Source organism: Panicum hallii, chromosome 4 (genome assembly GCF_002211085.1).
Source record: "Panicum hallii strain FIL2 chromosome 4, PHallii_v3.1, whole genome shotgun sequence".
NCBI classification, from domain to species: domain Eukaryota; kingdom Viridiplantae; phylum Streptophyta; class Magnoliopsida; order Poales; family Poaceae; genus Panicum; species Panicum hallii.
In genome coordinates, this window is record NC_038045.1 from 47,520,750 (window position 1) to 47,547,815 (window position 27,066).

The 27,066-nt window shown below is 45.1% G+C and overlaps 4 protein-coding genes across 4 annotated transcripts; 3 read left to right on the forward strand and 1 right to left on the reverse strand.

Moving 5' to 3' along the window:
• Nucleotides 1-598: 598 nt before the first annotated feature.
• On the reverse strand, nt 599-2,236 carry LOC112889490 (3-ketoacyl-CoA synthase 5-like). Its single transcript, XM_025956164.1, has one exon. It carries the CDS (start codon nt 2,220-2,222, stop codon nt 729-731), a length of 1,494 nt encoding a protein of 497 aa, XP_025811949.1. The 5' UTR covers nt 2,223-2,236; the 3' UTR covers nt 599-728.
• Nucleotides 2,237-8,882: 6,646 nt separating this feature from the next.
• On the forward strand, nt 8,883-10,988 carry LOC112891207 (zinc finger protein CONSTANS-LIKE 16-like). The gene is made up of 2 exons (XM_025958153.1): nt 8,883-10,105; nt 10,200-10,988. Exons 1-2 carry the CDS (start codon nt 9,020-9,022, stop codon nt 10,452-10,454), a joined length of 1,341 nt encoding a protein of 446 aa, XP_025813938.1. The 5' UTR covers nt 8,883-9,019; the 3' UTR covers nt 10,455-10,988.
• A 5,012-nt stretch (nt 10,989-16,000) lies between these two features.
• LOC112889592 (3-ketoacyl-CoA synthase 5-like) lies at nt 16,001-18,418 on the forward strand. The gene has a single exon (XM_025956309.1). It carries the CDS (start codon nt 16,006-16,008, stop codon nt 17,470-17,472), a length of 1,467 nt encoding a protein of 488 aa, XP_025812094.1. The 5' UTR covers nt 16,001-16,005; the 3' UTR covers nt 17,473-18,418.
• A 2,130-nt stretch (nt 18,419-20,548) lies between these two features.
• Nucleotides 20,549-26,916, forward strand: LOC112890873 (ubiquitin receptor RAD23d-like). Its single transcript, XM_025957743.1, has 12 exons — nt 20,549-20,775; nt 21,245-21,406; nt 22,262-22,330; nt 22,977-23,059; nt 23,135-23,203; nt 23,786-23,963; nt 24,253-24,420; nt 25,224-25,307; nt 25,388-25,435; nt 25,544-25,656; nt 25,739-25,817; nt 26,522-26,916. The coding sequence occupies exons 1-12, from the start codon at nt 20,710-20,712 to the stop codon at nt 26,645-26,647; spliced, it is 1,245 nt and encodes a 414-aa protein (XP_025813528.1). The 5' UTR covers nt 20,549-20,709; the 3' UTR covers nt 26,648-26,916.
• The last annotated feature ends 150 nt before the right edge of the window (nt 26,917-27,066 follow it).

The following is a 27,066-nucleotide window of genomic DNA, read 5'->3' on the forward strand; positions in this document are numbered from 1 at the left end:
TATGGACAGCTTCTATAGAAGCCCACACCATCTTCATGTTGATTATAGTAAAAATTTTGTTGTTGACGTCAACTAAGGTAGCACTGCAATACTGTGAGTTATGTGCCCTATATGCTCTTCCGTGCAATATGCATTTCAGTGGCTTTTTCTACATTTTTGATAAAGAGTTGGTAGCTACATGAGCGCGTGTTTGGATAGTTTTGCTGCATCTCTTTGTTCCCACCAATTTTTGAATTGATGCAGCAATGGAACTTATGGAAGTGCTGCTGCCGCAGCCATTTTTACCAAACAGCCATCAATTCTAATATGACCACTTGTAATAAAAATATTTAGTTATTTTTTGACGGCAATGCTTTTCGAAAGTTCTAGGTTCCTATAGAAACCATGGTTCGTTTAGCTAGGACTCTAACAAAAAACAAAAAAAAAATCTTATTAGAATCAGACATCAAGGAATCGTTTTCTCAAAATAAATTGGAATTGCTAAAGAATATGTAAGACATATTATGAATGAAATTTCTATTATTTCATACTTAAACATCGAAGTTTTAGAGATATATACTTGCATTAAAATTGGGTTTTGTTTTTCGATAAAGGAAGTTTTATTGAATTCAAAATCTTTACATCGAGCTGCTACAAAGACCTTGAGACACTCTCAGCCTCTGCATGTATAACCAGGACACCCACAGTTCACAACACAAGACCCTTATCTTAAACCTCGACCAAAGCATTCACCTGGCCACTTTGGTTGTGCCTACAGGGTACCTATGAATGCAACCAGCCCAAGGTCCGTCGAGGTTGCTATGAGACTGGATGCACTGCCACACGACGCTATTGCACTTGAACCCTGATCCAAACCCAATCATCCACACTCGATCGCCCTTCCGCATCCGAACCTTAGCATCTATGTACCCAAGCTCATACCAAACCGAGCTGCTCGACGTGTTCCCAAACCTGTGCAGCGTCATCCGCGATGGCTCAACGTCCTCATCTGACAGACGAAGGCTGCGCTGGACAGCATCAATCACCGCTCGCCCACCAGCATGGATGCAGAAGTGCTCGAAGGCCATCCGGAAGACAGGAACGTAGGGCTTCATCTTTCTGTTCATCAGCAACTTACACGCTATCAGTGAGAGCACGAACTGCAGCTGCTCCGACAACGGGAGAACCAGGGACCCTATTGCCGTTATGTTGGCCTGCAGCGTGTCACCAGCAACAGCCACAAGGTCTCTGGACAGGTTGACTCCAACCTCACCCTTGTCATCCTCCTGCTGGAATGCACACTGGTAAGACCTATCTTGGGCGGCTGTGATTGTGCGTGCGGTGTGCATGAGCTTGAAGCGGGACTTAGACCTAGATGTGGACAGTAGCACTGCAGCCCCACCCATGCGAAACAGGACGTTTGGTAGCAACATTGAAAGGTTCCTCCCAGTGTAGAACTTGAGAAACGAGACGATCTCCGTGGACACCACCAGTGCATGCGCGCCCTGGGGGGCGACCTGCAGGAGGCTTTTCACGGCTTCCACTGCGATCATCCCAGCACTGCACCCCATCCCGGAGATGTGGACGCTACGGACGTCACTTCGCAGCTTGTATTTGCTCACGATCATGTCAGCTAGAGATGGCACTGGACTGAAAACCGTGCAGTTCGTGACGACTATGTCAACTGCCTCAGGGCTGATGCCTGTCCTAGCAAACAAGTCATCAATGGATGAGAACATAACCTGCTCAGCCTCGTCGCGGGCATCGCTCAACGTGTGAGATGGCGGGATGTAGTGGGTAGCAGTTGGGAGGTAGCTCTGGTCACCGATACCGGAGTTCTCAAGCATGCGCTTCATGAACTGGATGCTTTTGTCGTCGGTGGATGGCACTTGGCGAGCGTGTTCGACGAAAGAGGCTAAGGGGATGCGGCAATCGGATGTGTGGCGGAAGCAGGCATAGTCCACAAGGTAGACGCTGCGAGAGCGCTGCATGAGGTAGAGGGTACCTAGGGCAATTGCAAGGAAGGTGACTGAGAACAGGTGGGCATGCCGCACTGAATGGAACCATGCGAGAAGCTGGGCAGGGCCAAGTTGAGCGGCTTTCAGCAAGAAGATGGTTCCAGTTAGCACAGCAGCAGTGAGAACAGAATTGTTTATGACAAGCTGGGAGAAGTAGTTGTAGCGCTTGATAGAACTGGGTGGTGAGTTCATGTTGCTGACGCTCCTGATGGAGTACCTTCTCATATGGAGCAAGACTACTGGAGGCTGTGCAAGGTTTTAAAGGGGCATATCTTTCATAGCATTTATGCAATGCAAGGGCCACTAAAACATCATGGGGAATATTAATTTATTTGAGGCAACTAAAAATCGTGCGTGTCTAAACCAAACTCTTAGTAAGGTTTAAAGGTATTGGGCCGAATCAATACTTGACTTAAATTGTTTCTAGATGCATGCAAACTTTATCTTCGTCACCCTAACACATGACATTTCTGCGTGGCTGAGGCAGAGACGTATCTCTCTCCCTCACACGCGCGCGCGGCGATAGATATTTTCAAGAATGTGGAAAAAACAGTAGACGAGACTACGAAACAGTCGTGGACAAGCATGTGCCAGGACAACAGGTTCAACAGCATGTACCAGAGATCGTATTATCACAAATTGTTGGCTGTTGGAAAGGTGGTAGCTTAAAAATTTGTTGGCAGGCGGTGGCTTTAAAAAAAAGAGGAAGGTTTTCCAAAGGCGCTTAGAAGAAGAAGTTGGCAGGTGGAACTGTATAAATAATGTAGATATGTATGGTCCGTGGAAATATAATGTCGCTAAATTTAGGGGAATTTCTTGTACTCTGCAAAGTCTGGATCACATCTGGTCATTTCACTGCTTTAATTTTTATGTTGCTACTTGAAACTTGCAGTTGTGATTTAGCTGGGGAGCAAACGACCACCCATGACGCATCGCATCCGTTCATGTCTGATTGTCAGGCTCGTGGATCGCATGCTGTGGGTTCGTGTGCATGTGGAGAGAAATTGGAAGAGATTTAGCTCCCAACAAGAGGCCGTGTTTACTGACCAACTGCCAACTAATTGTTCTTAGCGTTAGTGCTCCCAGCTCCATATAATGCAGTGATACAGTTTACAGTGAATCTGACTGAATTTCATTTTCGATCGACCTTAGGAATCCAACATTGAGGCGTGGAGCGGGGAACTCGATTTTTTCTTCTTTGTTAGGGGAAGGAAGCAGTGCTAAATTATTTAAATTTTTGTTGAATTCAAAATTTTGAAGTGAAAATTGTAGTGCCTGCGCCGGGGGAAACAAGTTATAAATCGGCCAGTTCTTAGTTAAATTCCATCATTTTTTTGGAGACGAATAAATAGAGCGTCGGCGCGAGCATTTTATTTATCTGAGATGCATCGATAGGCGTAGAGAGCTGGCTCCACGAAAGCTCATTAGGATCCTGCAAGTGCAATGGCGTTCTAAGGCCAAAATATTATACCGTGTAGGCTACTGCAGTCTACAGCTAGTCTTGCCGTCAAGAAAATGCAGCATTTCTGCAGAAAGATAGCCCAGTCCTGACTTGGCCTGAAATGATAAGGTTTTAGCTGACCGAATTGGCCTGAAATAAAAGTTTTAGCTGACCGTATTGGCCTGAACAAGAAAAAAAAGGAACATGGTGAATTGGTGAGATCTGTGGGTACATCTCAGTGAGGTTGTAGGCATGCAGCTGAACTGCTCTAGTATCTTCAGTGCGACGGTCTCTCTGAAATACACGTATCCTCTGCAGTATCGCACGTGCATTGAAATTAGCGGACACTATAGATGGCCAAACGTGCCGCACGGCTCCGACACGGTAGGGTCCAGCACGACACAGTTAGTCACGAAAGCTTAGTCGTGCCGTGCCGTGTCGGCACTGCATGCCATCTCGCCGGTCCAGGCATGTTGGCCCGGCGATTTTGTGCCGGCCCAGGCACGACGGACGCGGCGCGACGCGATGAGAGAGGGGTGGCGCGCGGCGCAGTGAGGGCAGGGGTGGCACGCGGCGCGGCGCGGGAAGCCAGTGGAGGCAGCGGCATGCAACGCGGCGAGGGGAGGGGCGGCGCGGCGCGGCCCGGCATGACGAGGGAAGCCAGCGGGGATGGCGGCGCGCGACGCAGCGAGGGGAGGGGTAGTGGCGCGCGACGCCGGGGCGACGCGGGGACAACAGGGAGGGAAGGCGTGCGTGGGAGCAGAGCAAGAGAAGAGGAAAGAGGAGAACGGCAGGGAGGAAGGCGCACACAAGAGAGAGAGGGAGGAGGCAGTGAGGAGGTGGCGGCCGGTCGGTGGAAAGGGTAGGAGAGAGATTAGGATTTGAGGGAGGAGATGGTAAGTATATATATGAGTGGTTATGGGCTGAGCCCGTGCTAGATCATGTCAGCCCAGTAGTCGTGTCGTGTACGTGCTGACACTGCGTGTTGAGATTTCGGCCCACGCATAATACTACGGTCATGTCGTGCTGGCACTGGCACTGACATTATATCCATCATGTCGGTTCGTGTTCGTGTAGTAGTTTTTTTATATCGTGTCCCGTACGGTTCATATGGCACGGCCCGTATGGCCATCTACAGGGGACATGTCAACAACTCAGCGACGCTCGGTTCCTCTAGTTAGGCTTCTAGCTGGGCCAAATTGCAGGCCAGCATGCCATCCAATGTGGACAATGGACTGCGGGCCCAAAAGCTCAAGAGCATATGTAAACTACGCAAGAGAGAAACGAACTATGGGCCCAATGAGACTTTGATGGAGGTGTGTATTAAGATTAAAGTCTATCCTCATGTACAGTAAGAAATTATAAAATGTTTATGAACTGTTTTAGAACTAGTGAAAATGGAACCTATACTATTATGACATCTTCATTAGTGAAGTAGTGAAAATACCGCAGTGCTGTAGATTGAATACTCACTATACCTAAAAAGGTTTGCAAAAGCTTTTAGTTTTTATTACGGGCAGAATGGGCACAATAGACCTCTCTATAAAATTTCATTATCAAACTCTAGTTAATTAGAAAATGAAAACAAAATTTTCGGTAATACATCTTACAAACAGATTTTTCGATAAAAAAACATCTGCAATGACTACGTCTATGTCAGTGTCAATATTTAAAGGAAGTTATTATTAGCGAGATTTAAACCTTATTCCGCTGCCAATTCAATTGAATGAAAGAGTAGCCTTTTATTTTTTATTTTGCAGGCAAAGGGCAGTGCTCTGATTCTGCCAAAGCTAAAGCAGATTCGCTAGCTGCCAAATGTTCAGCACAGATGGACGCCGTATATTACCTAGTTCCTACAACTATAACACAAAACGTCCAGGATTCATCGACGTGCTATGATTTGCTAGCTAGGATATGTATGACTTTTTTGGCTGAAGATATTTACTTACGAATGTTCGAATGTTCAAGGTCGGAATTTTTTCTTAATCTAAAAATATGTGTGAGGCTTTTTGTTACACTCACTGGGATTGTAAAGAATGTGAAACTCAATAAACATACTGAGGAGTATATACTTAATTTGCCTCCCTAATCAGCACACGGTGAAGTATAATACGGTAGTCGTAGGCATTTTTATGACAACACTGGATGAGCTACATCAAAGAACAAATCCTCCATAGCACATGCACGCATGTTTGGTCACATAATCGCAGTGCCTCATGCCGACACGTGTCCCTTCATGTATTTTAAGTCCCTGCGAATTATAGTTTCTGTAATTGTTTTTTCAAAAATATAATTTCTGGAATTCTCCGTGACATTTGTATTTTCGCGTTCAGAGTGGAATATACTACATGCGAAGACAAAGACGGTGTCCCAAAGATATCGTGACAAGGACATATGACTCAAGTGGATAAACACTAGCCCCACCAGCAAACAGTAGGAAATTTGATTGATTGATTGATTTATTTATTTATTTTGCTCAGCCATTGTCTTTCAATATTCCAGTTTAATCTTTTTGCAGCGGTTCATTTATTTTTAAAAAAAATCATGTAAAATAGAGGTTGGGGGATACTCAGACTCATCTCAATACTCAGATCGAATACTAGTAGAATGGCATTGGAATTTGAAGCCTATAATTCCTATTCTAGCTTTCTACTTCCTCCGTCTCAAACTATTAGTCATTTTAGTTTTTCTAGATTTACAGTCTTTATTTATATACCTAGACATAAATATATATATAGATGCACAGAAAAACTATGTATTTAGAAAAATTAAAACGACTAATAATTTGGAACGGATGCAGCTGGTAAACTGAGGAAAGAAGCGCGTCCATCTCAGTGACATGGACATCGGTCACATATGTACAGCCAAGATCTGGACGTGCAATTGGCAATTGACATGCTTTGGATCACGAAGGGCACCCCATCTTCCTCCCATTGGACCGCAGGGATGGGCATGACGTTGATGTCCCGGCGAGGTTCACTCACATCCAAATCTGAAATCTCACTCTGCTGTCCCATTTTGGAGGAGGAGCATACCTGCCTGCCTCGATTTCCCAAAGAATATGCTTCTGTTTTGATAGGAAGGCCCTCTTCATATTGGCAACTTGTTACATGCAAAGATTTTCTTTTTCATGAAGAAAAGGGAAACCTTCTTTGAGCATAAGTTGTATGTCAGCAGTTACCAAGCAAGTGGATTTTATCCTGTCGACAACCGGTACATTGCTGGAGAATGTCGGAACTGATTGCTACGGCTCAGCCGAGGACACGGAGGAAAAGGAAAGGAAGGTAAGAAAGACGACTTGGAGCTAGCTTGAGCAGCTGCTACCTTTAGAGGCTGACGACCTGCACCTTCGATGCGACATGCAAGTGCTAATCCACTAGCCGTGTGGACTAGGATGTGACATGTTTATCTCCCATGTTCAAGCCGGAATTGAGTGAGCTGCAGAGCAGTCATCACCAGGACTTGGCAGGTCGGCTGCTTGTAAACTGTAACTTCCCGGCGGTTATGCTTGTCCAGTGATTGCTAGTGGTCGCATCAGCACGGACGGCTCACGGTTCAGATGGAACAGAGCTCCATAGTCAGCAAAACCGTAGTCAAGATCAACGGTAGATGGTCAAAAGACAGGATGAATTGCTTGAACGTTTTTGATACAGTATACGCACCACGATACGTAATCGTTGTTTTTCTCACATTCTGTTATCTGACCAAGAACAAGATAGAAAAACTATACAATACATATTCTCAAGAATCCATAACCAGTCATCAAAAATGAAAAGTTATCGTTAAAATGCTATTTTCCCGGACAGCCCAGGTTCATTCAATGCTCTGTTAAGACAAAGCTAAGGGTCCCATCTTCCTGTGGTCGAGTTTACTTCTGTAACTTTATTCTGTTGCTTCAATCTCTTCCATACTAGCGGAAATGAGGAATGATTTTTGTGATGCACAAAACAAGCCAACATACAATACACCTTGGCAAAGTGCGCCGGTACTCCATTAATTTCTTGGTTACTATATATGGAATTTCTGTCAAATTAATTATGTAATAAGTACGCAAAAGGGAGCCAAAAAGCCCTTTGACTCACTGTAAATTATATTGTTGAGAGCCTAGTTTTAAACCCCTGTTACATTCATCTGACGACATTACCTTTGTTTCTACGCACAATTTAGTCTCCCATGACAGAGAGAGCTGGGACAAAGAACGCATGCCCGAGGCACCATCTTCTTTGCCTGCTGGGTAGGCATTTGCATTTTACAGGGGCATTATCTTCACTGGATAAGACCTGTATATAATTCTGGCATACCAGGTCGGCATCGCCGTGAGTCCGAGTGTTTTGTAAGCCCATGCTGACCACGCTGCTACGCTCCAAGGGGTCATCGACCACTATGCTCCACGGCATCAACATTTCGAAAACGATTCAGATCCCCGGCTGGGGACCCCGGCCGGAGGCCAAATATTTTCTTCATGTTTTTCGGGTGTGCGGTTTTGTAGGCTTCCAAATTTCGGGCATGGCAGCTAGGAGCGCGTAGATCGTCGTCCTTGGGGGACCATACGTTAGGACGCGGCGCACAAGCTAAGCTGCCATGCTAGTATCCAATGTTACTTCACCTCTCTAGTAAGGACATGGAGTGCATAAATGGCAACATTACAATTGAAGATCCAATCATTGTCAGCTCTACGCACTTCGAAACTTTATTTTGTATGCCAGCTCCAAATCTTCGTAATAAATTAAATAGGATTAGGCCGTTTTAGGGCATTTGGAATCGTTTACTACCTCCGTTCCAAAATATAACAAATTTTTGACTTGGTCAAAGTCAAATATTTTTATCTTTAACCAATAGTATCTCTAAAAATAATTAATTTTAAATAGAAAATTACATATTGCGATAGCTGGTTATATTATGAATAAATCGGGTGTTATATAACTGAAACGACCCATGCATATGCGCATGCTTTCGAACTTGTCCCTCTTTTAAATTTTATTAAAAAATCAAAGAGCAAAAAGAAAAACGATTTCTGAGGTTTGTAATGGTAACAGAACATGTAGTAACGTGTAACATAGTAAGAGGTAAGATGTAGGAGTTGTTGTTTGCGACCACTGTGCTAGGGAAAAATGGAGTTCAAGGAAGGCTTTTCTTTCAGGGTCCACAGGGTCCCACTGCCAGCGTGAACCCACAGCAACCGTGAGAGCGACCGGGAAAGGGCTCTGGGCGTCGCGTAGCTGAACGGGGTGGTCCACCGGAAATCCCGTCGGAGCCAATCACAGGCGCTCGCGCCGGATGCTGCATGCCCTTCGGCCAATCACGTCGCAGATAAGACCTGCAGGTGTGCCCCGCCGCGACACCAAAAGTGCAAAGTACACACCATGGGTCCCCCCAAAAGCGCACAAGCCGGGCCCACAACCTCCTCCGGTGCTACAAAACCTAAGCCCACGATATTTCCGGCGCAAAAAAAAATTGTAATCTACAGTACGAAGCTCAGAGTGTACATCGATACATGTGAATACTTGCGTCGCGTCCATTTAGAGCGTACAGGGGACATCACTGACGAGCAAGATCGCTGCACACGCTGCGTTGAAGAGAGATGATTGCTACGGCCGGCAGCTCGGCGAAGAAGGAGGCGGCGGCGGCGGCGGCGATGGGCGGCAAGGCGGCGCGGGCTTGCGACGGGTGCCTGCGCCGGCGGGCGAGGTGGTACTGCGCGGCGGACGACGCGTTCCTGTGCCAGGGGTGCGACACGTCCGTGCACTCCGCGAACCCGCTCGCGCGGCGCCACGAGCGGCTGCGCCTGCGGCCGACGTCGCCGCCGGGCGCGCCGCCGCCGCCCGCGAAGCGCGAGCCTCGGGACGAGGTGGTGCCCGCGTGGTTCAAGCGCAAGGCGCGCACACCGCGGGGCGGACACACCAAGAGCCTCGGGCAGGTGCTGTCGCGGCGGCTCGTCGTGCCGGAGGCGGCGGGCGGGGACTCGCCCGAGGGGCGGAACGGGGAAGGGGAGGTGGAGGAGGAGGAGGAGCAGCTGCTCTACCGCGTGCCCGTATTTGACCCCGCCCTCGCCGAGTTCTGCTCGCCGCCGCCTCTTGAGGAAGCGGCGGCTGTCGCGCCGTCCTGCAACGAGGACGGCGCCGTCGAGGACCCCGCGAAGCCGGATCCGGCGGCACCGGCTGCGCCGCAGGCGCAGCTCTTCCCCGACGGCCATGCCAACTTCGAGCCCACCGACGCCGAGCTCAGGGAGTTCGCCGCTGATATGGAAGCCCTCCTCGGGCGCGGCCTGAACGATGGCAACGAGGAGGACTCGTCGTTCTACATGGAGACGCTGGGCCTCCTCGACCCGGTGGACGACGACGCCGCGCGAGTCAAGGTCGAGATCGACGGTGGCGGTGCCTGCGAAACCAGCGGTACGCTGGCGTGCGGCTTCGAGCTGGAGGCGGAGGCATCTGACGAGATGCTGGACATCGACTTCGACTACGGCTCGCCTGATCAGGAGACGCCGCCGGAGGACGAGAAGGCCGGGAGCAACGACACGAGCGCCGACGCCCAGTTCTTGCAGACGAGCCTCTCGCTCACCCTCAACTACGAGGCGATCATCCAGAGCTGGGGCAGCTCGCCGTGGACCGGCGGCGGCGAGCGGCCGCACGTCAAGCTCGACGACAGCTGGCCCCACGATTTCACGGTACGTTCGCGCGCACGAGCATCACGTTGACATCGTGCATGTGCGGATTAACTTATTAATAACTTAATTCGAGTATATATGATTGTGCATACAGGGCATGTGGTTGGTGGGAGGAATGGTCGGCCACGGCGGCGAGGAGCTCTGCGCGCCGAGGCTGGGGATGATGGACGGCGGCCGGGAGGCCCGAGTGTCCCGGTACCGAGAGAAGCGGCGGACGCGGCTCTTCTCCAAGAAGATCCGGTACGAGGTGCGCAAGCTCAACGCCGAGAAGCGACCGCGGATGAAGGGCCGATTCGTCAAGCGCACCACCGCCGGGGGCAGCAGCGTCGCCGTCGCCGGCGTCGCGTAATGCCCCGGCACGCACGCCCGCACTGCACACAGGGAGCCAGCGCGAGGTGATGCGGCCGCCCGCCGTCGGCCGGCTGGCACGCCCCTCGCCCGTCGTCATAGAGGATGACAAGAACGAAACAACTCGTCGAAGCTGCTTTTCATTAGTTCATTCAACTTGAATCAAATTTTGTGCCTGTTTTTTCACGGATCAGTTCGCCATTGATGCATGGTAAGTTGTGCCTTCGAGTGGCGCTTGCTTACCTAGCTGTGGCGATGGCCGAATAATCATACTAGTGCAGTAGTGCTAGCTAAGTGGATTGTAATGCTTGGTTACGTTGGACATGTCAGAAGTATTTTTGCCCTTGCTTTAGAGGGTTTGTCAGTTGGTGCTGGCTCTGTGTATGCCCATGAGGCCATGATGATCAATGGCTCTTGCTGGGATTCTTCTTTTCTTTTGGAGAAATGCATATTATTGTATACCTTCAAAAAGGATATACAGGTCATACATGTAAATCATCATTACATTATTGACTGGATTTGTTGGGTGCCGTCATGATTTCATTCAGAAGGCGGTACATTTAGAGGATTTATATGGAATTTTGTTTTTAAACTTCAAACCATTCATGTAAAAAAAGATTATTACCATATGGTGCTGACAGCTATAACATTCCCCAAAAGAATAAGAAAAGCGAGGGACTATAGGGGCTTCCAATGCTTGATGTTTTACCGCCTTCCTGTTTGAGATGTACAGCTCGCATTTTATCTACCTAGTAATAGCATTTGTTCTTATACATATACTAGGTTTATACGCATGCGTGTTGCTACAGGAGTTGAAAAATTTTCGATGCAATAAGAGGATCGTAAAAAACATGGTGTTTCAAGATCGCCTACAATCTACCTCATCTTAGGGAGTAATATTTTCTATCTCTACGGGTCGGGGTACATTATATTCTACCTTTATTTGTGCCAAACCATCAATGATGAGAAGAAAGCCGTCCACATAAATATTTACTACAGGTGCATTTAAAATTTAGTGAGGAGGAAGCAAAGTCTAATATGCGTGCTAGCTAGGTACTAGCTACATTTTAATATTGATTCTACATTTAGTCTGAGGCACATAATCAATGATTTGTACAATACTATCCTATCAACCTATGCTTATAGCTAATAACTATAATTATCTATCACACGCCATTTTTCATCTATTAAATATTCTAACACATACTCTGAAATATATATTTATCATTATCTAGTTGCAATATATTTTATTTTGCATCACACTTCCATGTGTGTTTGATATATATTTAATTGAACCATTTGTTTGTAAATTGGTATTCTACATGAATACATGATGACATATATTGTGGGTAGTATTTTTATATTAATAATGATATAAATAGTAATTTAAATTTTATAATGTGTATTTTAATATTTTATTATAATTATATAATTTAGATTCAAATTTAGAGGTTGTTTTAACTTTTGATAATGATATAATTGGATAATTTATATGCAAATTTAGGGGATTATTTGCATTATTTTTATAATAGTATAGGTGCAAAGATTAGGGGGTTATTTTAGATTTTTTTTATAATGGCAAATGTGGGTAATTTAGATACATATTTAGAGGGTTACTTCAGTCTATTTTCATAATGGCAGAGATGAGTAATTTATTAGGAAAAATAATAGATTCAATGATTATTATGATTAGAGTTGTCGGATTGATGGCCGGATGTTTCTGATTTTTATGATAATTTCTAGGATTTCGCTATTTTTTAAAGTGTCCATCTAGGATCCTAAATGGCTTCACATGGAGGTTTCAAAAGGAGCATCCAATACATAATAGTAAGATATGATGATGTGCTATGAGTTAAGGACTTGAGGCACAAACAAACAAATGATTTATATTGTTTTTTTGACCATGCATCAATATAAATGATTTGATTTTTTTTATGTTCCCGACCGTAACAGTGCCGGCTTGTAGAACAGTACCAGAAGGATACTCAAATATCCATACCGGGCCGATAACACGACCGGTAACAAGGATACGATAATATTGGTACCGGTTCTGGAAAACAACGGCGACGATACGACCAAATTTCTATCGGTGCTTAAAAAATTTCTGACACAAATATATAGAACATTCGTGACGGATTTGGATAAGGGTCCAGCATCGATAACTGGCACAAATACAATTGCTTAGTTATGCCTCTTTCGTAGTGCGGGCTCTTGAAACCGGCACTAGTGAGGGTCAAGCGCCAGCAGAGATGAGGGTTTTTGCAGTAAGGATGTGTGCTTGGATTGTTTTTGGCTAATTTGACCATGCTTTGCTATCATTTCTACTGTTAAGAGTGCCATGAAGTTGAGGTCGCCGTGTATCCCGTCCCTCGAGCTCATGGACAATAAGCATGACTCAAGTTTTTTAGGCTTCGTGGTAAAAAAACAAGGGTCCAATGCTACATGCATCGGATGTCTGCGTGCTAGCAGCCTCCTACGGAAGAAGAAAAGAAGCCGTGGATAATTTTCTTCTTTTCAGAATATGGAAAAAGGCAATGAGCATGTAGATGGTTTCTTATTTGCGGTCCTTATTTCATTTGGCTGTTTACACATACATAACTAGCTTGGATATATACGTACGTGATTGGTTCTTTCAATCTGAGCCACTATAACTAAGTCATGTGGCAGATAGACAATAAGCTATTTTGTTTCTCTGATGAATGTAGGAATTTCTTGAGAGTATGTGACTACTATAGGTAAGGTATATATATAGCTGGGAATCTGATTATTAAAGGCAATATAAAGCATTACAATCACACCATCTTTCCAACTGTCATACACACAAATCACCTCATATTTCAATTTAATTATGGTGTTCCACCATGCAATAACTGAGAGTAATTTGGCATTGGCACCTAATGCCCTGTAGTGCACTTGATTTCATATTCTGTACTTTGATTCAATCCTGTGAGGTGTCAAGACAGCAAGGTATTGAAAAAGACAGTATGGTTCAAACAAAGGACAAACAGACACTCAAAGACTAGTGTGGAAAATGCTTTTTCTATAATGAACGGATGAGGCAACCCGTTGGACGAGTCATGTATAGTGACCATGTTTTTTTTTTCTTGCTGATTGGACCAAAGTGTTCCAACTAACAACACTGAACTGCTCTCATCATTCTAGCTTCGTTCATCGGGCATGGGCTATACATTTATTGAGCCAAAGGCTACAGTGAATGACACATCGATTGGAAGCTCATAACGTTCTTCAATGCCAAAGGGAAAACCTCAGAACATTCTACAATGCATTCGATGTGCACTTCACGAAAATGCAGGTCACATGTGCAGCCGCGTGGAGAGCTTATAGCTGTGCAAAGGGAAAAGCCTTAAATTGATCACTTTTTTTTATGAAATCTTAAACTGATCACTTGGTAATTACTAGCCTTTTTCTCCCATGAGAGTACCTAAACATGGACCAGAAAAACATCCACATAGGCCTAGTCCTTTCAGATATATATGAAAAAAAGGCCTTCAGCTTGAGTTTGTGTATATCATATACCAGCGGGATTTTAAAATTTTCAACTCAAAGCTTCCTTCATGAGTTTAAATGCCAAACTTAATTCGACTCTCAACTTTTAACGTTTCGAAATCTAAACACGGGGAGAATGGAGAAGAAGATAGGCGCAACATATTTGAAGGATTCCTATTGCCAAAGGATGATGAATTGTGGCGATATGGTCTGTGGCATCAAGGAAAACGAGCGCAGCTTTATTTGACGCACTGCAACAGTTCTTTTCTTTGAGCTGATGGGACCAAAGTGTTCCAACTAACAACACTGAACTGCACCCGTCATTCCAGTTTCAAAATGTTAGAACGATTGCAACTAACAACATTGACAGCTTGCCAAAGTGTCAGCTAACAAAAAACTACAAATATTAGACGCACTACGAGATTCCCCACAATTTTGTATGAGTTGCCAGAAGTTTTAGTGCCTTTTTTTTAAGTAGCCAACAGTGTCTGATGTTCAATATTCAATTACAAAACCGGATAACAGAGGCCATCCAACTGTTGGAACCAGACAAATTTGATCCTTTGAGTGGTTTTGAAGGAGGTTTTTTATTTTCTAAAAATTTAAATGTTCAAATTTAAACTAAAAAAATCATAAGTAATTCATTTTAAATAAAAAAATGAGGGTATCAAAAGTTTTCTAAATCAGTTATTTGGATCCATTTTTTATATTTATAGTATTTGATTGCTTGTAGTTATGCCTATTTTTTTTATAAGCAAATCCAAATAGAGTTAGATAGGTTACATTTTTAGAAAAAAAATTTGTACTAGTTTCATATTTTTTATTTAAAATGAATTATTTTGATTTTTTAGATCTAATTAGAATTCTAATTTCTTTAAACATATAAAACCACATTCGAAACCACCCAACGGACCAAATTTGTGCAGTTTCGATAGTTGGATGGTTCTCGTTATCCGGTTTTATAGTTGAAGGTTAAAAATCGGACTTTTATGATAGTTTGAGTATGTAAAGCAGACTTTTCCCATTTTTCTACTATAGTTTGCATCTTCCCTAATAGTTTTATCAAATCACGCACCAACAACGCAATTAGCAGTAAACTTATTTCCCACAAATAGCAGCTAGTTATCAAAATAACCAAAATGTCTAGCAAGGTTAGAGCTTAATATAGGTGGCCAAAAGGCCCGAGTCCCAACAGCCCGGCACGAGATCCGAGTTTTTGACCCGACCCAAGCATGGCATGCCCCGATGGTCATCATGCCCGGGCCGGCACGACCCGGTATGGCGTGCTGTGCTTGGGCCGCCAGCGCAGCACGGCGGGCAGCACGACACGGCCTAATATTTAAGGCCGGTCCGTTAGCGGCTCGGATATTATTTCCATTCACCGGCCCATCTAACATCATCACCTGCTCCTCAAAACCCTAACTACTTGGTGCCCCTTATATTTTTTCTCCCGCAATCGGCAGTCCCGCCATCGTCTTTGTCGAGTCAAGAGGGCTGCGGCCGGTGGGCAGCATTGGCACGCGCGGCGGTTGGCAGGCGTGCGGCGATGGCAAGGCGCGGCGGCCGGCGGGCTTTGGCTGGCACGGGCATGGTGATTTCACCGGACCGGACCGAGCTGGCAGAGCACGGAACGGGCCCGTCGTGCCGTGCTTGGGCTGATGGTCCAGTCCGTAGGCGGGCACGGCACAGCCCGACAGCACTACCGTGCCATGCCTGGTCCGGTAACATCGGGCTGTGCTTTTACTGGGCTTATGCCGGGCCGTGCCGGGCGGCCCGATTTGCCATCTATAGAGCATAATGGCACAATTATTTAGAAATATTCTGGCCTAGATCTGCCCGCCACTGACCACCGCACCATCATATATATATATATATATATGTATGTATGCATGTATGTATGTATGTATGTATGTATGTATGATATTATGGACATTTCTTCTGATCGGAGCATGTTTTTTGCATGGTAAGAATATGTAGCAGCTTTTAAGACCCCCACCCCGGCCAGCCTTTTATATTTCATTCACAGACAGTGTAGCTTGAACAATATGTGCTCATGGTGGCAAGGTCATAACATCAAATATCTCAGCCAGCTTGTGAACAATTGCATCATCTTTGCTGCCACCATGAGAGTCACAACTGCCGTGATCCTCAAGGCCACACAGATTTACCAATACTGGCTATTATTCACCTGGTCCGCTACCACCCCACCCATCTACCTACTTTGGGCTTTCTTACTCATAACAGTAATAACCGTCAAGTATCTTATCCAACGTCCAAGCACTGTATACCTTGTTGACTATGCTTGTTTTGGGCCAAACTCGAACTTCCACGTCGACCCATCCTCCTGGGCTGAGACTCTCCGCTTAAGCTTCCTTGATGATGATACCATTTCCTTCCTAACAAAAATTTTTAGACGCTCTGGCCTTGGTAGCGAGACTTGCCTCCCATGTGTAAACAGTTACCCCCCCCAGACCCATAGCTTAAGGTTAGCTCGTGGGGAGGCAGAGATGGTCATCTTCACGGTCATTGATGATCTGTTTGCCAAGACATCCGCCAAGGCTCATAATATTGACATCCTGATTGTCAATTGCAGCCTCACCACGATGATACCATCCATGGCTGACATGATCGTAAATAGATACAAGCTGCGTAGCGATACCCGCAATGTGCATCTATCTGGGATGGGGTGCAGTGCAGGATTGATCGCGGTTGGTCTCGCCAGAAACCTCTTGCAAACCATGCCTCACGGCGCGCGTGCGCTGGTGGTATCCACGGAGATCTTGACCGGGAACTTCTATGTAGGGAAAGAGCGATCGATGCAGCTAGCCAACGTGTTGTTCCGGATGGGAGGCGCTGCCGTGCTACTCTCGACTTCAAGGGACGATGCCCGGTTCGAACTTACGCACATTGTGAGAAAATCCACAGGCGCCCAGGACAGTGCATACCGTTGTGTTTTCCAAGAGGAAGACGGCGAGGGTATCCTAGGACTTAAATTGTCGAAGGACCTTGTGGCCATCGCTGGTGCAGCACTCCGAGCCAACATCACCACAGCTGCGCCCGTTGTGCTCCCATTCTCTGAGCAGCTCTTATTGTTTCTCTCCTCCATTGCACAAAAGGTGTTCATCATCAGGAAAAGTGCAGGTACAAAGCAGTATGTTCCAAATTTCGGCTCGGCGGTTGAGCATTTCTGCATACATGCTGGCGGGAGAGCCGTGGTCGATGCGGTCCAGCGCAGCCTCAATCTGTCGGACGAGCAGGTTGAGCCATCGAGGATGACACTGCATCGATTCGGAAACACATCGAGCAGCTCGCTATGGTACGAGATGGCGTACTGCGAGGCCAAGCAAGTGATGCGGGAGGGGGACCGAGTCTGGATGATTGGGTTCGGGTCCGGATACAAGTGCAACAGCGCCCTGTGGAAGTGCATCCTGCCAGCTCGTAGTGCGGACTCGGCGTGGGCAAATTGCATCCATCGTTACCCCATGGATGTCACAAAGCAAGTCTCTGTCTAAGGATGCCCTGACAGAGAGTTAGTACTCTCAAGTACTTTTCAGTGGGAAGAACGATATTTTGAGGCATACTCTCTTAAGCAGCATGCTCCGCTCTTCTCTGTCGCCCCAAATGTCAGCGTAATCCTGCACCGGTTTTTTTCTAGATATATACGTAAATGTACTCCCTCCGTTCCAAATTATTAGTCGTTTTTGACTTTTCTAGATACATCGATTTTATTACGCACCTAGACATAATAATATCTAGATGCATAGAAAAACTATGCACCTACAAAAATCAAAACGACTAATAATTTGGAACGGAGGGAGTAGCATGTAGCACATGCATGCATGTAGACGTTGCAACTATGATGTTGCTATTTGTATTTTTTTCACATCTAAATGCAATAAGATCTGTCTGAAGTTTTTGAGACTTTGATTAGTTCTAGTACCCTTTTACTAAACAATAATATCATATTTGTGTGACCCTGATCTTTCAATATGAAAAACGAAGATTTTGTGCCGTACATGACTACATGCTGATTCATTTCTGCATAAACGATGCTCCTATGGAGTGGCTACTGTAGTACTTCGATTTGTCACATATCAGGGAACGTACACGCTAGATAGTACACTACTACAGCGACCTAAAACGCCCAACTAATTCTGATCTGCCAACTGAAAACGAGATGGAGGACTACTCTGCTGCCTTCATGCCTAGCAATTTGATTGGAAATGAATTTGTACAGTGAATTCTGCAAAAAAAAGAGAGGTAAAAATCAAAATAATACGCCTGTAGATGCCAATGTTGAACTGCCAATAGTTGCTGGATGGAATAGGTAAATTCAGGTATAGACAAGACCAGAAGCGTCATCCGCTATTCTACTTGCATTGAGCAGAGCCGCATAACCGAGTAACTGCAACCAAGATCTCATCAAAGGTTGCCTGTATTAGGACTGAACAATGCGAGAGTAGCGTTATTAATAGGAATGACACTTAACTAGGGATATATAGAACATTAACTCTATGTTCAACCACATGGTCATATAGAACAACAATAAATTAAATATTTAGAGGTAGCTAATTTTGAAAGCTATAAAAAAAGTAATTGTTTTTTATGAATAATAACTGTTTCTAGAATCTTTATCTCTTGGAGGCACTGCCGATGCGCTATCTACACAAATTTTGATGGATATCCAGGTGAAAACTCAATTCTGGCTTGCTGGACGAGGCAGCAACGACGTTTTTGATGTCGTTTTTTTCTTGGAGCGTCGTCGTGGAGGTCCTTCGATCTGATTTAGTTACCTCGGTAGCATCAAACGGTTCGAACGTCGAGTTTCTAAGAACACAAGTGATTTGGTGCTGCGCAAAGGTTTTGTAAGGATGGAACATGGACGAAGAAAAGGATTGAAGCTTAGTTTTCTTAATTTCTTTCTTTGTTTTAAAATTTTCTTTCTTGTTTCTTAGATCCTTGTTTGAGGTCTAGATTCTAAGAACTCTCGTAACGTTTAGTTGTAGATATTCACATGTGAATATTCAAGGCCGGGATGTTTCTTTATCTTAAAATAAAATCTTTACCTCTGGTTTTAAATTTTCTAAAGTTTTTCGGTGCCTGAAAATTACTGATGTTATGCAACTAAAGTTTAGTATGTTTGAGGTGACATTTCACTGTATTTGTTTTAGATGCTGCCGCTTGATATAATGTAGGCCATGGCCTCCTCCCATTCATCAACGAACGAGGAAGAAATCTCTCATAAAAAAACGAGGAAGAAATCAAGAGGCCCTGATGGGCCATGTCTTCTACTATTGTTGGCCCATGTGAGAATTCCTAGTGGGCTCAAATTTCTTAAGATAAATTAACTTGAGCTACGCAAGGTTCTAGGCCATACATGATTTTCTTGAATGGGGCGTGTTTGGTGGCCTGGCCTGGCCGGCCAGATGTAGGATCACAGTTTGACGCATCCGGAGCACATGAATAGCTCACCAAGCACAACATAATCAGCGGCTACAGGTGACTGAAGAGCACCGTGGTATGGTATATTCCAGTTGGCGAACTCCCTGTCACCCTCTACTAGACCTCATCGATTGCTTGTAGGGTGGCCCATCGCATCTACCGTGTGAGTCCGTGACGATGCCTCGCCTCTTCGCCGCGCGCCCACTGAGCTGAAACCATCGGCGGCCTTCCAACGTCCCGCTCGTCTCACCCGCCAGGCAATCATCGCTCCGCCAGTTTCGGGCTTCCGGTAGCCTGATTGCCGCGGCGCCGCTCTTTCTCGCCGGCCGGCTGCGCACCCCAGGGCTGGGCCGCGCTTCGGAGCAGCCGGCCCCTGGCCACTACTGCCCCCTGCCTATCCGAAAAGCCCCAGCCGAAAGGCCGGCCGCCTCGTTTTCCGTCTCGCCTTTCATCGACCTCTACCACGTACTCCACACAGTGTGCAACTGTGCAAAGTCTACACCGACCCTCGCGTGGGACCCGCTCGCGGCGCACCAGCCCCGTCTCCGTCTCCGGGCCTCTCGCGCGACCGCGCACGGCGCACCTGCCTGTACTCGTGCCCGGAATCTACCACCACCGTCCGTGTCAGAGTGGCGAAAAGGGAACACGAAAAGTTACCACCGGCGACGCCAGTAAAAGGCCAGGTTTTAATCCCCTCGCCCTTTGCTCAAAGGGATCGATCATAGATCCGTCGCCTTTTCCATTCTCCACAATTCTTGCTCTCCAAACCAAGCCAACGAGAGCGCCGCCCACTCTGTGCAATCTTTTCCCACCCGCACCCATCCGCTCCCTTCCCTCGCCGCCAAGTACCTCGCGGGATCCCGTACGCGCGCCCACTCTGTGCCCACTCTCACCCCCTCCGCCAACGCACACGGCCTCCGCTCGGTGCCGCCACCTTGGCCCTCCCGCGGCTCGGCCGCGACGGCGCAGGCGGGATCCGCCCGCCCACCGCCTCGCCCGTTTCTCGTCTCCCGTTCCCGCACGCCACTGGCGCCCGGGGTCCACCTGTCGTATCCCCACAGGACAGCGAGAGCGAGTAGGTGCCGGGCTCCGGAGCCTCGCGCTGATATCTCTTCCCCCCTACCCCTGCGGCCTCCCGATTTTTTTTCCGGCCTATAACTTCGCCCCCCGTTCCCCACCGTGCGCTCTCGTCGTCTTCGCGAGGTCGAACCCCAAGGCGAAAGCAGCGAAACCCTCCCTCCCCCCTCGAAAGCAGAGTCGCCCCGCCACTGCGAGGAGAGAGTGTGTGTGAGGCGGCGAAAGGCGAGATGAAGCTCAACGTCAAGACCCTGAAGGGCACCAGCTTCGAGATCGAGGCGAGCCCCGAGGAGTCGGTACGGCCCCCTTCCTTCCGCGTCCCTCTCTAGTCTCTGTTCGCTCCAATCCCGTCGATTCCGTGCAATTCACGGCCGTTTCGCCCGATTCGGGGCCGGCCAGGCGCGGGGGTTGCGCCCCGGGCCGGTGGTGGCGCGGGGCGGCGGTGATCTGAATCTAGGGTTTTTGTTTCGGGGCCGTCCAGCCCGGCCGGTGATTTGGGGCCGACTGCCTTCTGCCTCTTCTGATTTCGAGTGTTGGTTTCTCATGGGATGGAGTTTAGGATTTGCTGTGTAATTTGGAGTTCGGTGGTGGTCCACGTCGTGGGGTGTGTGTCCTTTCTGCAATCCTGCAGTGTAGATTGTAATGCGGCGAGGTTTCCTGCGCGGGGCGGTTGATTCAGCGTGCCCCGGTGCTTGATTTTTGTTGCTTGGCTTCGTCTCTAGTCCTGCAGCCTACTCACTGCTCTGCTCTGCTCTGCTTGTGCAGGTTGCTGGGGTGAAGAGGATCATCGAGACAACTCAGGGTCAGAGCGTCTACCCTGCGGACAATCAGTTGCTTATATACCAAGGGAAAATTCTCAAGGATGACACCACTTTGGAAAGCAACAAAGTTGCTGAGAACAGCTTCCTTGTTATAATGCTGTCCAAGGTATTTGATGCTATGGTTTGTTGCAATGGATTGTGTGGTCAGTAGTGCAGTAATTCATTCAATGGAAACTGATGCCGGATTGCATGTAAATTATGCCACATTTGTATTGAAATGTTGTAGGTTGGTTTCATTAAGCTTGCTTTCCTATTCTACTTTACTTCCACCGATATGGGTGTCAGGATATGGGTGCGGTGCTAGTAAAGTAGTAATTATATTTGTTCACTGCCTTCTGGTGCTCTAAGTTAACTTAGGTAGACAGTTGTCTTATTTACTGCTGCTTGTGCTGTAGAATTGTGCATACATTTACCTGAACATTGGACATGGTTACAGGTTTCTTTGATGATTTCCATGTAAATTGTGCCATGTTTCAATGTCTCGCAAACATTATTTGATTCCCTCAATTCTGTAGATCCAGATTATTTGTACTCCGCAAAAATGAAATGTCAGATTCAACATATGCAGAGTTTGATTTCATCTTTTGCCTTTTCCAGTTTCTCCGTATTTTCTCAGCAATAACTTCTGACCACCGATATGTGAAATTCGATGGCAACATTGTCAAGTTATGGACTGCATTTCAAATAAAATGCAACATCTAATTGCCTGAAAGAGGATTGATTGCTTTCAATGCGATAGCAACAACAGAAAGATCAAAAGTTTCATATTGAGTAATGTGGATTTTATGAGCAGATGACTCATCAATTGTCGCATTATTGGAAAACTTCAATTTATTGTTAAACTTTTTCCATTTCGCATCCTTAGATAGAGTTTGCACTGATTTATTGTATGAAGCTTCTATTAGCTTGTAATCTTTTATGTTCTATTGTAATCTGACATGCATAACATGAAATTTTGTAGGCTAAGGCATCGTCAAGTGGACCTTCTACCGCTACTCCTGCTACTCCTGCAAAAGCTCCTGCAACTCCGGTGAGTATATTGGTATATTTGATTTGGTTACTCTAGCTTTCATTTCGTCAGTTTTCTTCTAGGTTCCAATGAAGCAATACATGGGCTGAAACAATCAGTTACATTCCATATTTGGTAGTCTTTGTTTATGCATGGGAACATTAGTACAAAATATGGACTGCTATGGCTGAATTGTCTTGCGTGGGAACATAAATACCAAATATGTGACTGATGTGTCTTGCTTATTTTTTATTTACAGCTAGTTCCTTTTCTTGTATAAGTCCATCCTTTATTATCTGCTTTTCTCCCCTCATATTCACCAAACACATGATGACATGCAAATCATTTGATGCTGTGTCAGTAGTGTTCTTCCATGTGACATCCCTGTTTGTTGGAATGGACGCTTTGGGACAATGAATTAGCACGGATTTTTCATTTCAGTCAATGAATTTACACAGTCTCAAGAGAGCAATATTCTAATTTGAATCCTTTGGTTACTTCTGTTTGAGCATCATAGCATATGTTTGTTGACCATTTAAGCTGTTTTTACATACAAAAGGACATAAATACATGCTATGTGATTATATATGAAATATGTTCTTCTATTTGTTTCATACAGCACTGTTACACAGGTTTCTGATATTCTGATCTGTTAATTCTGCAATAGGCCCAAGCTGCTACGCCTGCAGCCTCGGCTGCTTCAGTTGCAAGATCAACACCTCCACAAGCACCTGTTGCCACGGCAGTAACGTGAGCTATCTCTCCCCTTAACCTTTTTTGGTAACCCTATGGCTTCTCTTATGTTATTGTTACTGTCTTCGACAGGGTACCTCCAAGTCCACAGCCTTCACCTGCTCCTGCTGCTACTGCTCCAGCTGCTACAGTCGATGCATCGTAAGCCCCTCTCAAAACCTTAATAATCACTGTTTGAAAGCTGTCCAAGCATCTCTTTCAATTTTAGAAATAAGGAACAGGCTTTCACTTTAGGCATACTTCATGTGATCCCATTTTTTATGCTTCTTGCATTTGTGCAAAACTGATTGGAGAACTATCATTTGCTCCACTAAGTATTGTTTCGGATGTATTGTAAACAAAAGATTAATGCTTGTGATCCCAGTAAAAATCATAGATCAACTACACTAACTACACTACAATGCTATGGACATTTTTGTTTACTTTTGCATCTTTAGTCACGTAAATTGAGTCTTGGTGCACATGCTGTGGATGGTATAATTTTAAAGTGAACACTAATTAAAACCTAAATAAAATGTATATATATGTGTAAAAAAGCTATTTTTTCAGCCTCAGTTCATCGATATCAGACTTCATACAGGATGGCTCATACTTGTCGTGTCACTGAATTTTATTCTCTTGTACATATCTTAGAAAAATGAACCATAAAATTGTTGCCCATTCGGTGTCATTCTCTGCTAGTTTGTTAAATTAATCCTGCTCTTTCATGTGGATGTTGTACAGCGGTGATGCTGATGTGTACAGTCAGGCAGCATCAAACCTTGTCTCTGGCAACAATCTAGAACAGACTATCCAACAGATTCTTGACATGGGTGGTGGTACATGGGAACGCGATACTGTTGTCCGTGCTCTACGTGCTGCATATAATAACCCTGAGAGGGCAATAGACTACCTGTATTCTGTAAGTATGTTAACAAATTATTTACCAATGCATAATTTTCTCAATTGTTTTTTTATTTTCTCAAAAATATTGAAAGTGTGTCTTCGCAAAACATTCCTGGTTGCCTTGGCGAAAGATTATTTTGTGCTTTATTCCCCCGAAACAGAAAACTGTGCATGCGATGGGATTATGTTACTATTGAAAGGAAAAATATACATAATATATTAAGCTTCTTCAGTTTCTATCATTACTGGTGCAAAGCATTGCATACAGATTGACACTGAAGCTGCATCTGGTTTGTCATTGGTAGGGAATTCCTGAGAATGTTGAGGCCCCGCCTGTGGCTCGAGCACCTGCTTCTGGCCAACAAACAAATCCGCAGGCTCCTTCACTTGCTCAGGCTGCAGTTGCACCACCAGTGCAGCCATCCCCTGCCTCTGCAGGGCCTAATGCAAATCCTCTAAACCTTTTTCCTCAGGTATGTGCTGTCAATGTACCTTGATATTTTTTATTAGTTTGGCCTGGAATCTAGTATTTGAAGTTTTTATGATTATGTGAACTATTATTTTTAGAAGACTCTACCTACGTAATCTATGTCATGCTAGTCAACTGCCATTATGAGAAATGCCAGCTTTATTTTCTGGGAATGACAATGTCATATCATTTTGCCAGATGTTCTGAAAAAAAAACGTCATAGCATTTATAGCCATATGATATGGTTAGCTGTTTATGTGAAATACTATTTTCAGAAGCTATTCACTGTACCTATGTAATCGATGTTCATGCTAATCAAAATCAACCGCGATTATGAGAAATGCCAGCTTGATTTTCTGGGAAAGATAATGCCATAACAATTTGCCCAGATGTTCTGGAAAAGAAAATGTCATAGCATTTAGCCGTATGTTATGGCTTAGCTGTTTATTTGAAATATTATTCTAATAAGCTATTCACTGTACCAACGTAATCTATGTTCATGCTAATCAACTGCCATTATGAGAAATGCCAGCTTGATTTTCTGGGAAAGACAATGCCATAACATTTTGCCAGATGTTCTGGAGAAAAATGCCATAGCATTTAGCCATATTATATGGCTTAGCTGTTTGTCTCATGCTGGCAAATGCATGTATGATCAGTGTTGTATCCATTTCTCTCTGACCAAAATGCAACTTATCACATAAGCCACATGTCCTTTTTTCCCCATGTTTATCCTGAAAGTGACATTCCCTTTCTATAATATGATATGATTTCTTTTGCCTGTTCTAATGCTAAATTCCTGAAAAGGGTGTTCCAAGTGGTGGGGCCAATCCAGCTGCTGGTGCTGGTGCAGGAGCTGGTGCCCTTGATGCCTTGCGGCAGCTTCCACAGGTAGTAGCTGTGCAGCTTCTTAAAGAAAGAAGTCACTGATGTCCTGCAATGATCTAACTGTTATTATTTTTCCTTTTCAGTTTCAAGCACTGCTTCAATTGGTCCAGGCTAATCCTCAAATCTTACAGGTGCCTTTACAAGTTTGTTGTTATATAGTAATTTTTGTTCCTCTTTCATGTTTGATAATCTTTTATTCGGCATGTGGCTAATGGTTGTATGATTCTGTTGATTAACAGCCAATGCTTCAAGAGCTAGGCAAACAAAACCCACAAATCCTGCGGTTGATTCAGGAAAATCAGGCTGAGTTTCTCCGCTTGGTGAATGAAAGTCCTGAGGGTGCTGCTGGAGGGTAAGAAAACTGCATAACTTTGTTGATCTGCATGATAAGTGTTACACTTCAGCAATATTTACATTATGCTCTGGTGGACCAGAAACATACTAGGTCAACTAGCAGCAGCAATGCCACAAGCGGTGACAGTTACTCCGGAGGAACGGGAGGCTATCCAGCGGGTACATCTCTTTATAATTCAACTTATTTGGAGTTTCTTATAAAACATTTTTCTATGTCACCTGAATTCGTTTGTAGATAGTTTTGCTCAAGTAACTTTGCATTCATAATTGTGAGTATTCCGTTCTTTAGTTTGAATATAAGTTGAACAAGCTAGATATAGTGTAGCTGAGGAAATCATGAGCCATAGCACTTTTATGTGAGCACATACCTTTGTATGCACTAGTGGCAGACACTTTTCCAGAATGCACTTATCAAATTCATGTGGCAATCTCAAATTCTGGTTTTAGCATTTTTTTTAGAATAACGTTTAAATTTATATGCGAATTCCAGTAATTACCGTGCTTGAAAATGAGTTTTCTGTGTTTCTATGATATACTTTTGGAGGCATCATGAGTGGGGATATGGATTGTCCATGCAAATATGTAGTTGTATAGAAATTGGTGGCATACCAAGCAATGGTCAGGGCAATTACTGTGGTTCTTCCAAAGCTGTAAGGATTACATACATGTTTTGCTATATAATCTGCTTCTGCCACTGACACCGGTGTATTACTTGTTGTGATAACCAATTTCCAACTCAGAGATGAACTTGTCATCACATTGTGAATTGTGCACCAATTATGTTTTACTTGCAGAACTATCCAATTATTAGGAATAGCGTTCTGTTTTCTTGCCTGCTTACATTCATATATATTCTTGGACAGCTCGAGGGAATGGGTTTCAATCGTGAGCTTGTGCTGGAGGTCTTCTTTGCGTGCAACAAGGACGAGGAGCTCGCTGCCAACTACCTCCTGGATCATGGCCACGAGTTCGACGAGCAGCAGCAATAGATGCTAGATTGTGGTGATATCGTGGGGGTGGAGGTGGGGAAACCCAGGGAGAAGCAGAGCAGCTCAGTGTCGTTCTTATTCCTTCTGACAGTTGAGAAATACCTGGTCGTCTATGCAGTGCTGCTGACTATCTTTTATTTTCATATATGTGTCGGGGATGCTTTCCAAGTACATATTAATTCCATATTAAGTGTTACACCGTGTATAATAGCGTGTCGTATCTTGGCCTTGACATGGAAAGGAGATTGGTTTGGTCTCTCCGGTTGTTATACGCTCGTGTTGTTGTTCAAAAGGAGTTCGTTTAGCCGCTCAGCTTTCATAAACTGGAATGCTGTTGTGCATTACTCCATTTTGCAACTAATCAGGTGCGGATAAGCACTGCATCATTGCATGGTTTCGATGGTCTACTTTCAGCTTCA

Bases quoted from the DNA above. Each gene is read 5' to 3' on its own strand.
- LOC112889490 (XM_025956164.1), bottom strand. From the start codon at position 2,222: ATGAGAAGGTACTCCATCAGGAGCGTCAGCAACATGAACTCACCACCC.
- LOC112891207 (XM_025958153.1), top strand. From the start codon at position 9,020: ATGATTGCTACGGCCGGCAGCTCGGCGAAGAAGGAGGCGGCGGCGGCG. The intron at 10,106-10,199 runs GTACGTTCGCGC...TTGTGCATACAG, and splicing joins GCTGGCCCCACGATTTCACG to GGCATGTGGTTGGTGGGAGG.
- LOC112889592 (XM_025956309.1), top strand. From the start codon at position 16,006: ATGTGCTCATGGTGGCAAGGTCATAACATCAAATATCTCAGCCAGCTT.
- LOC112890873 (XM_025957743.1), top strand. From the start codon at position 20,710: ATGAAGCTCAACGTCAAGACCCTGAAGGGCACCAGCTTCGAGATCGAG. The intron at 21,407-22,261 runs GTATTTGATGCT...GAAATTTTGTAG, and splicing joins TTGTTATAATGCTGTCCAAG to GCTAAGGCATCGTCAAGTGG. The intron at 25,657-25,738 runs GTAAGAAAACTG...CTGGTGGACCAG, and splicing joins CCTGAGGGTGCTGCTGGAGG to AAACATACTAGGTCAACTAG.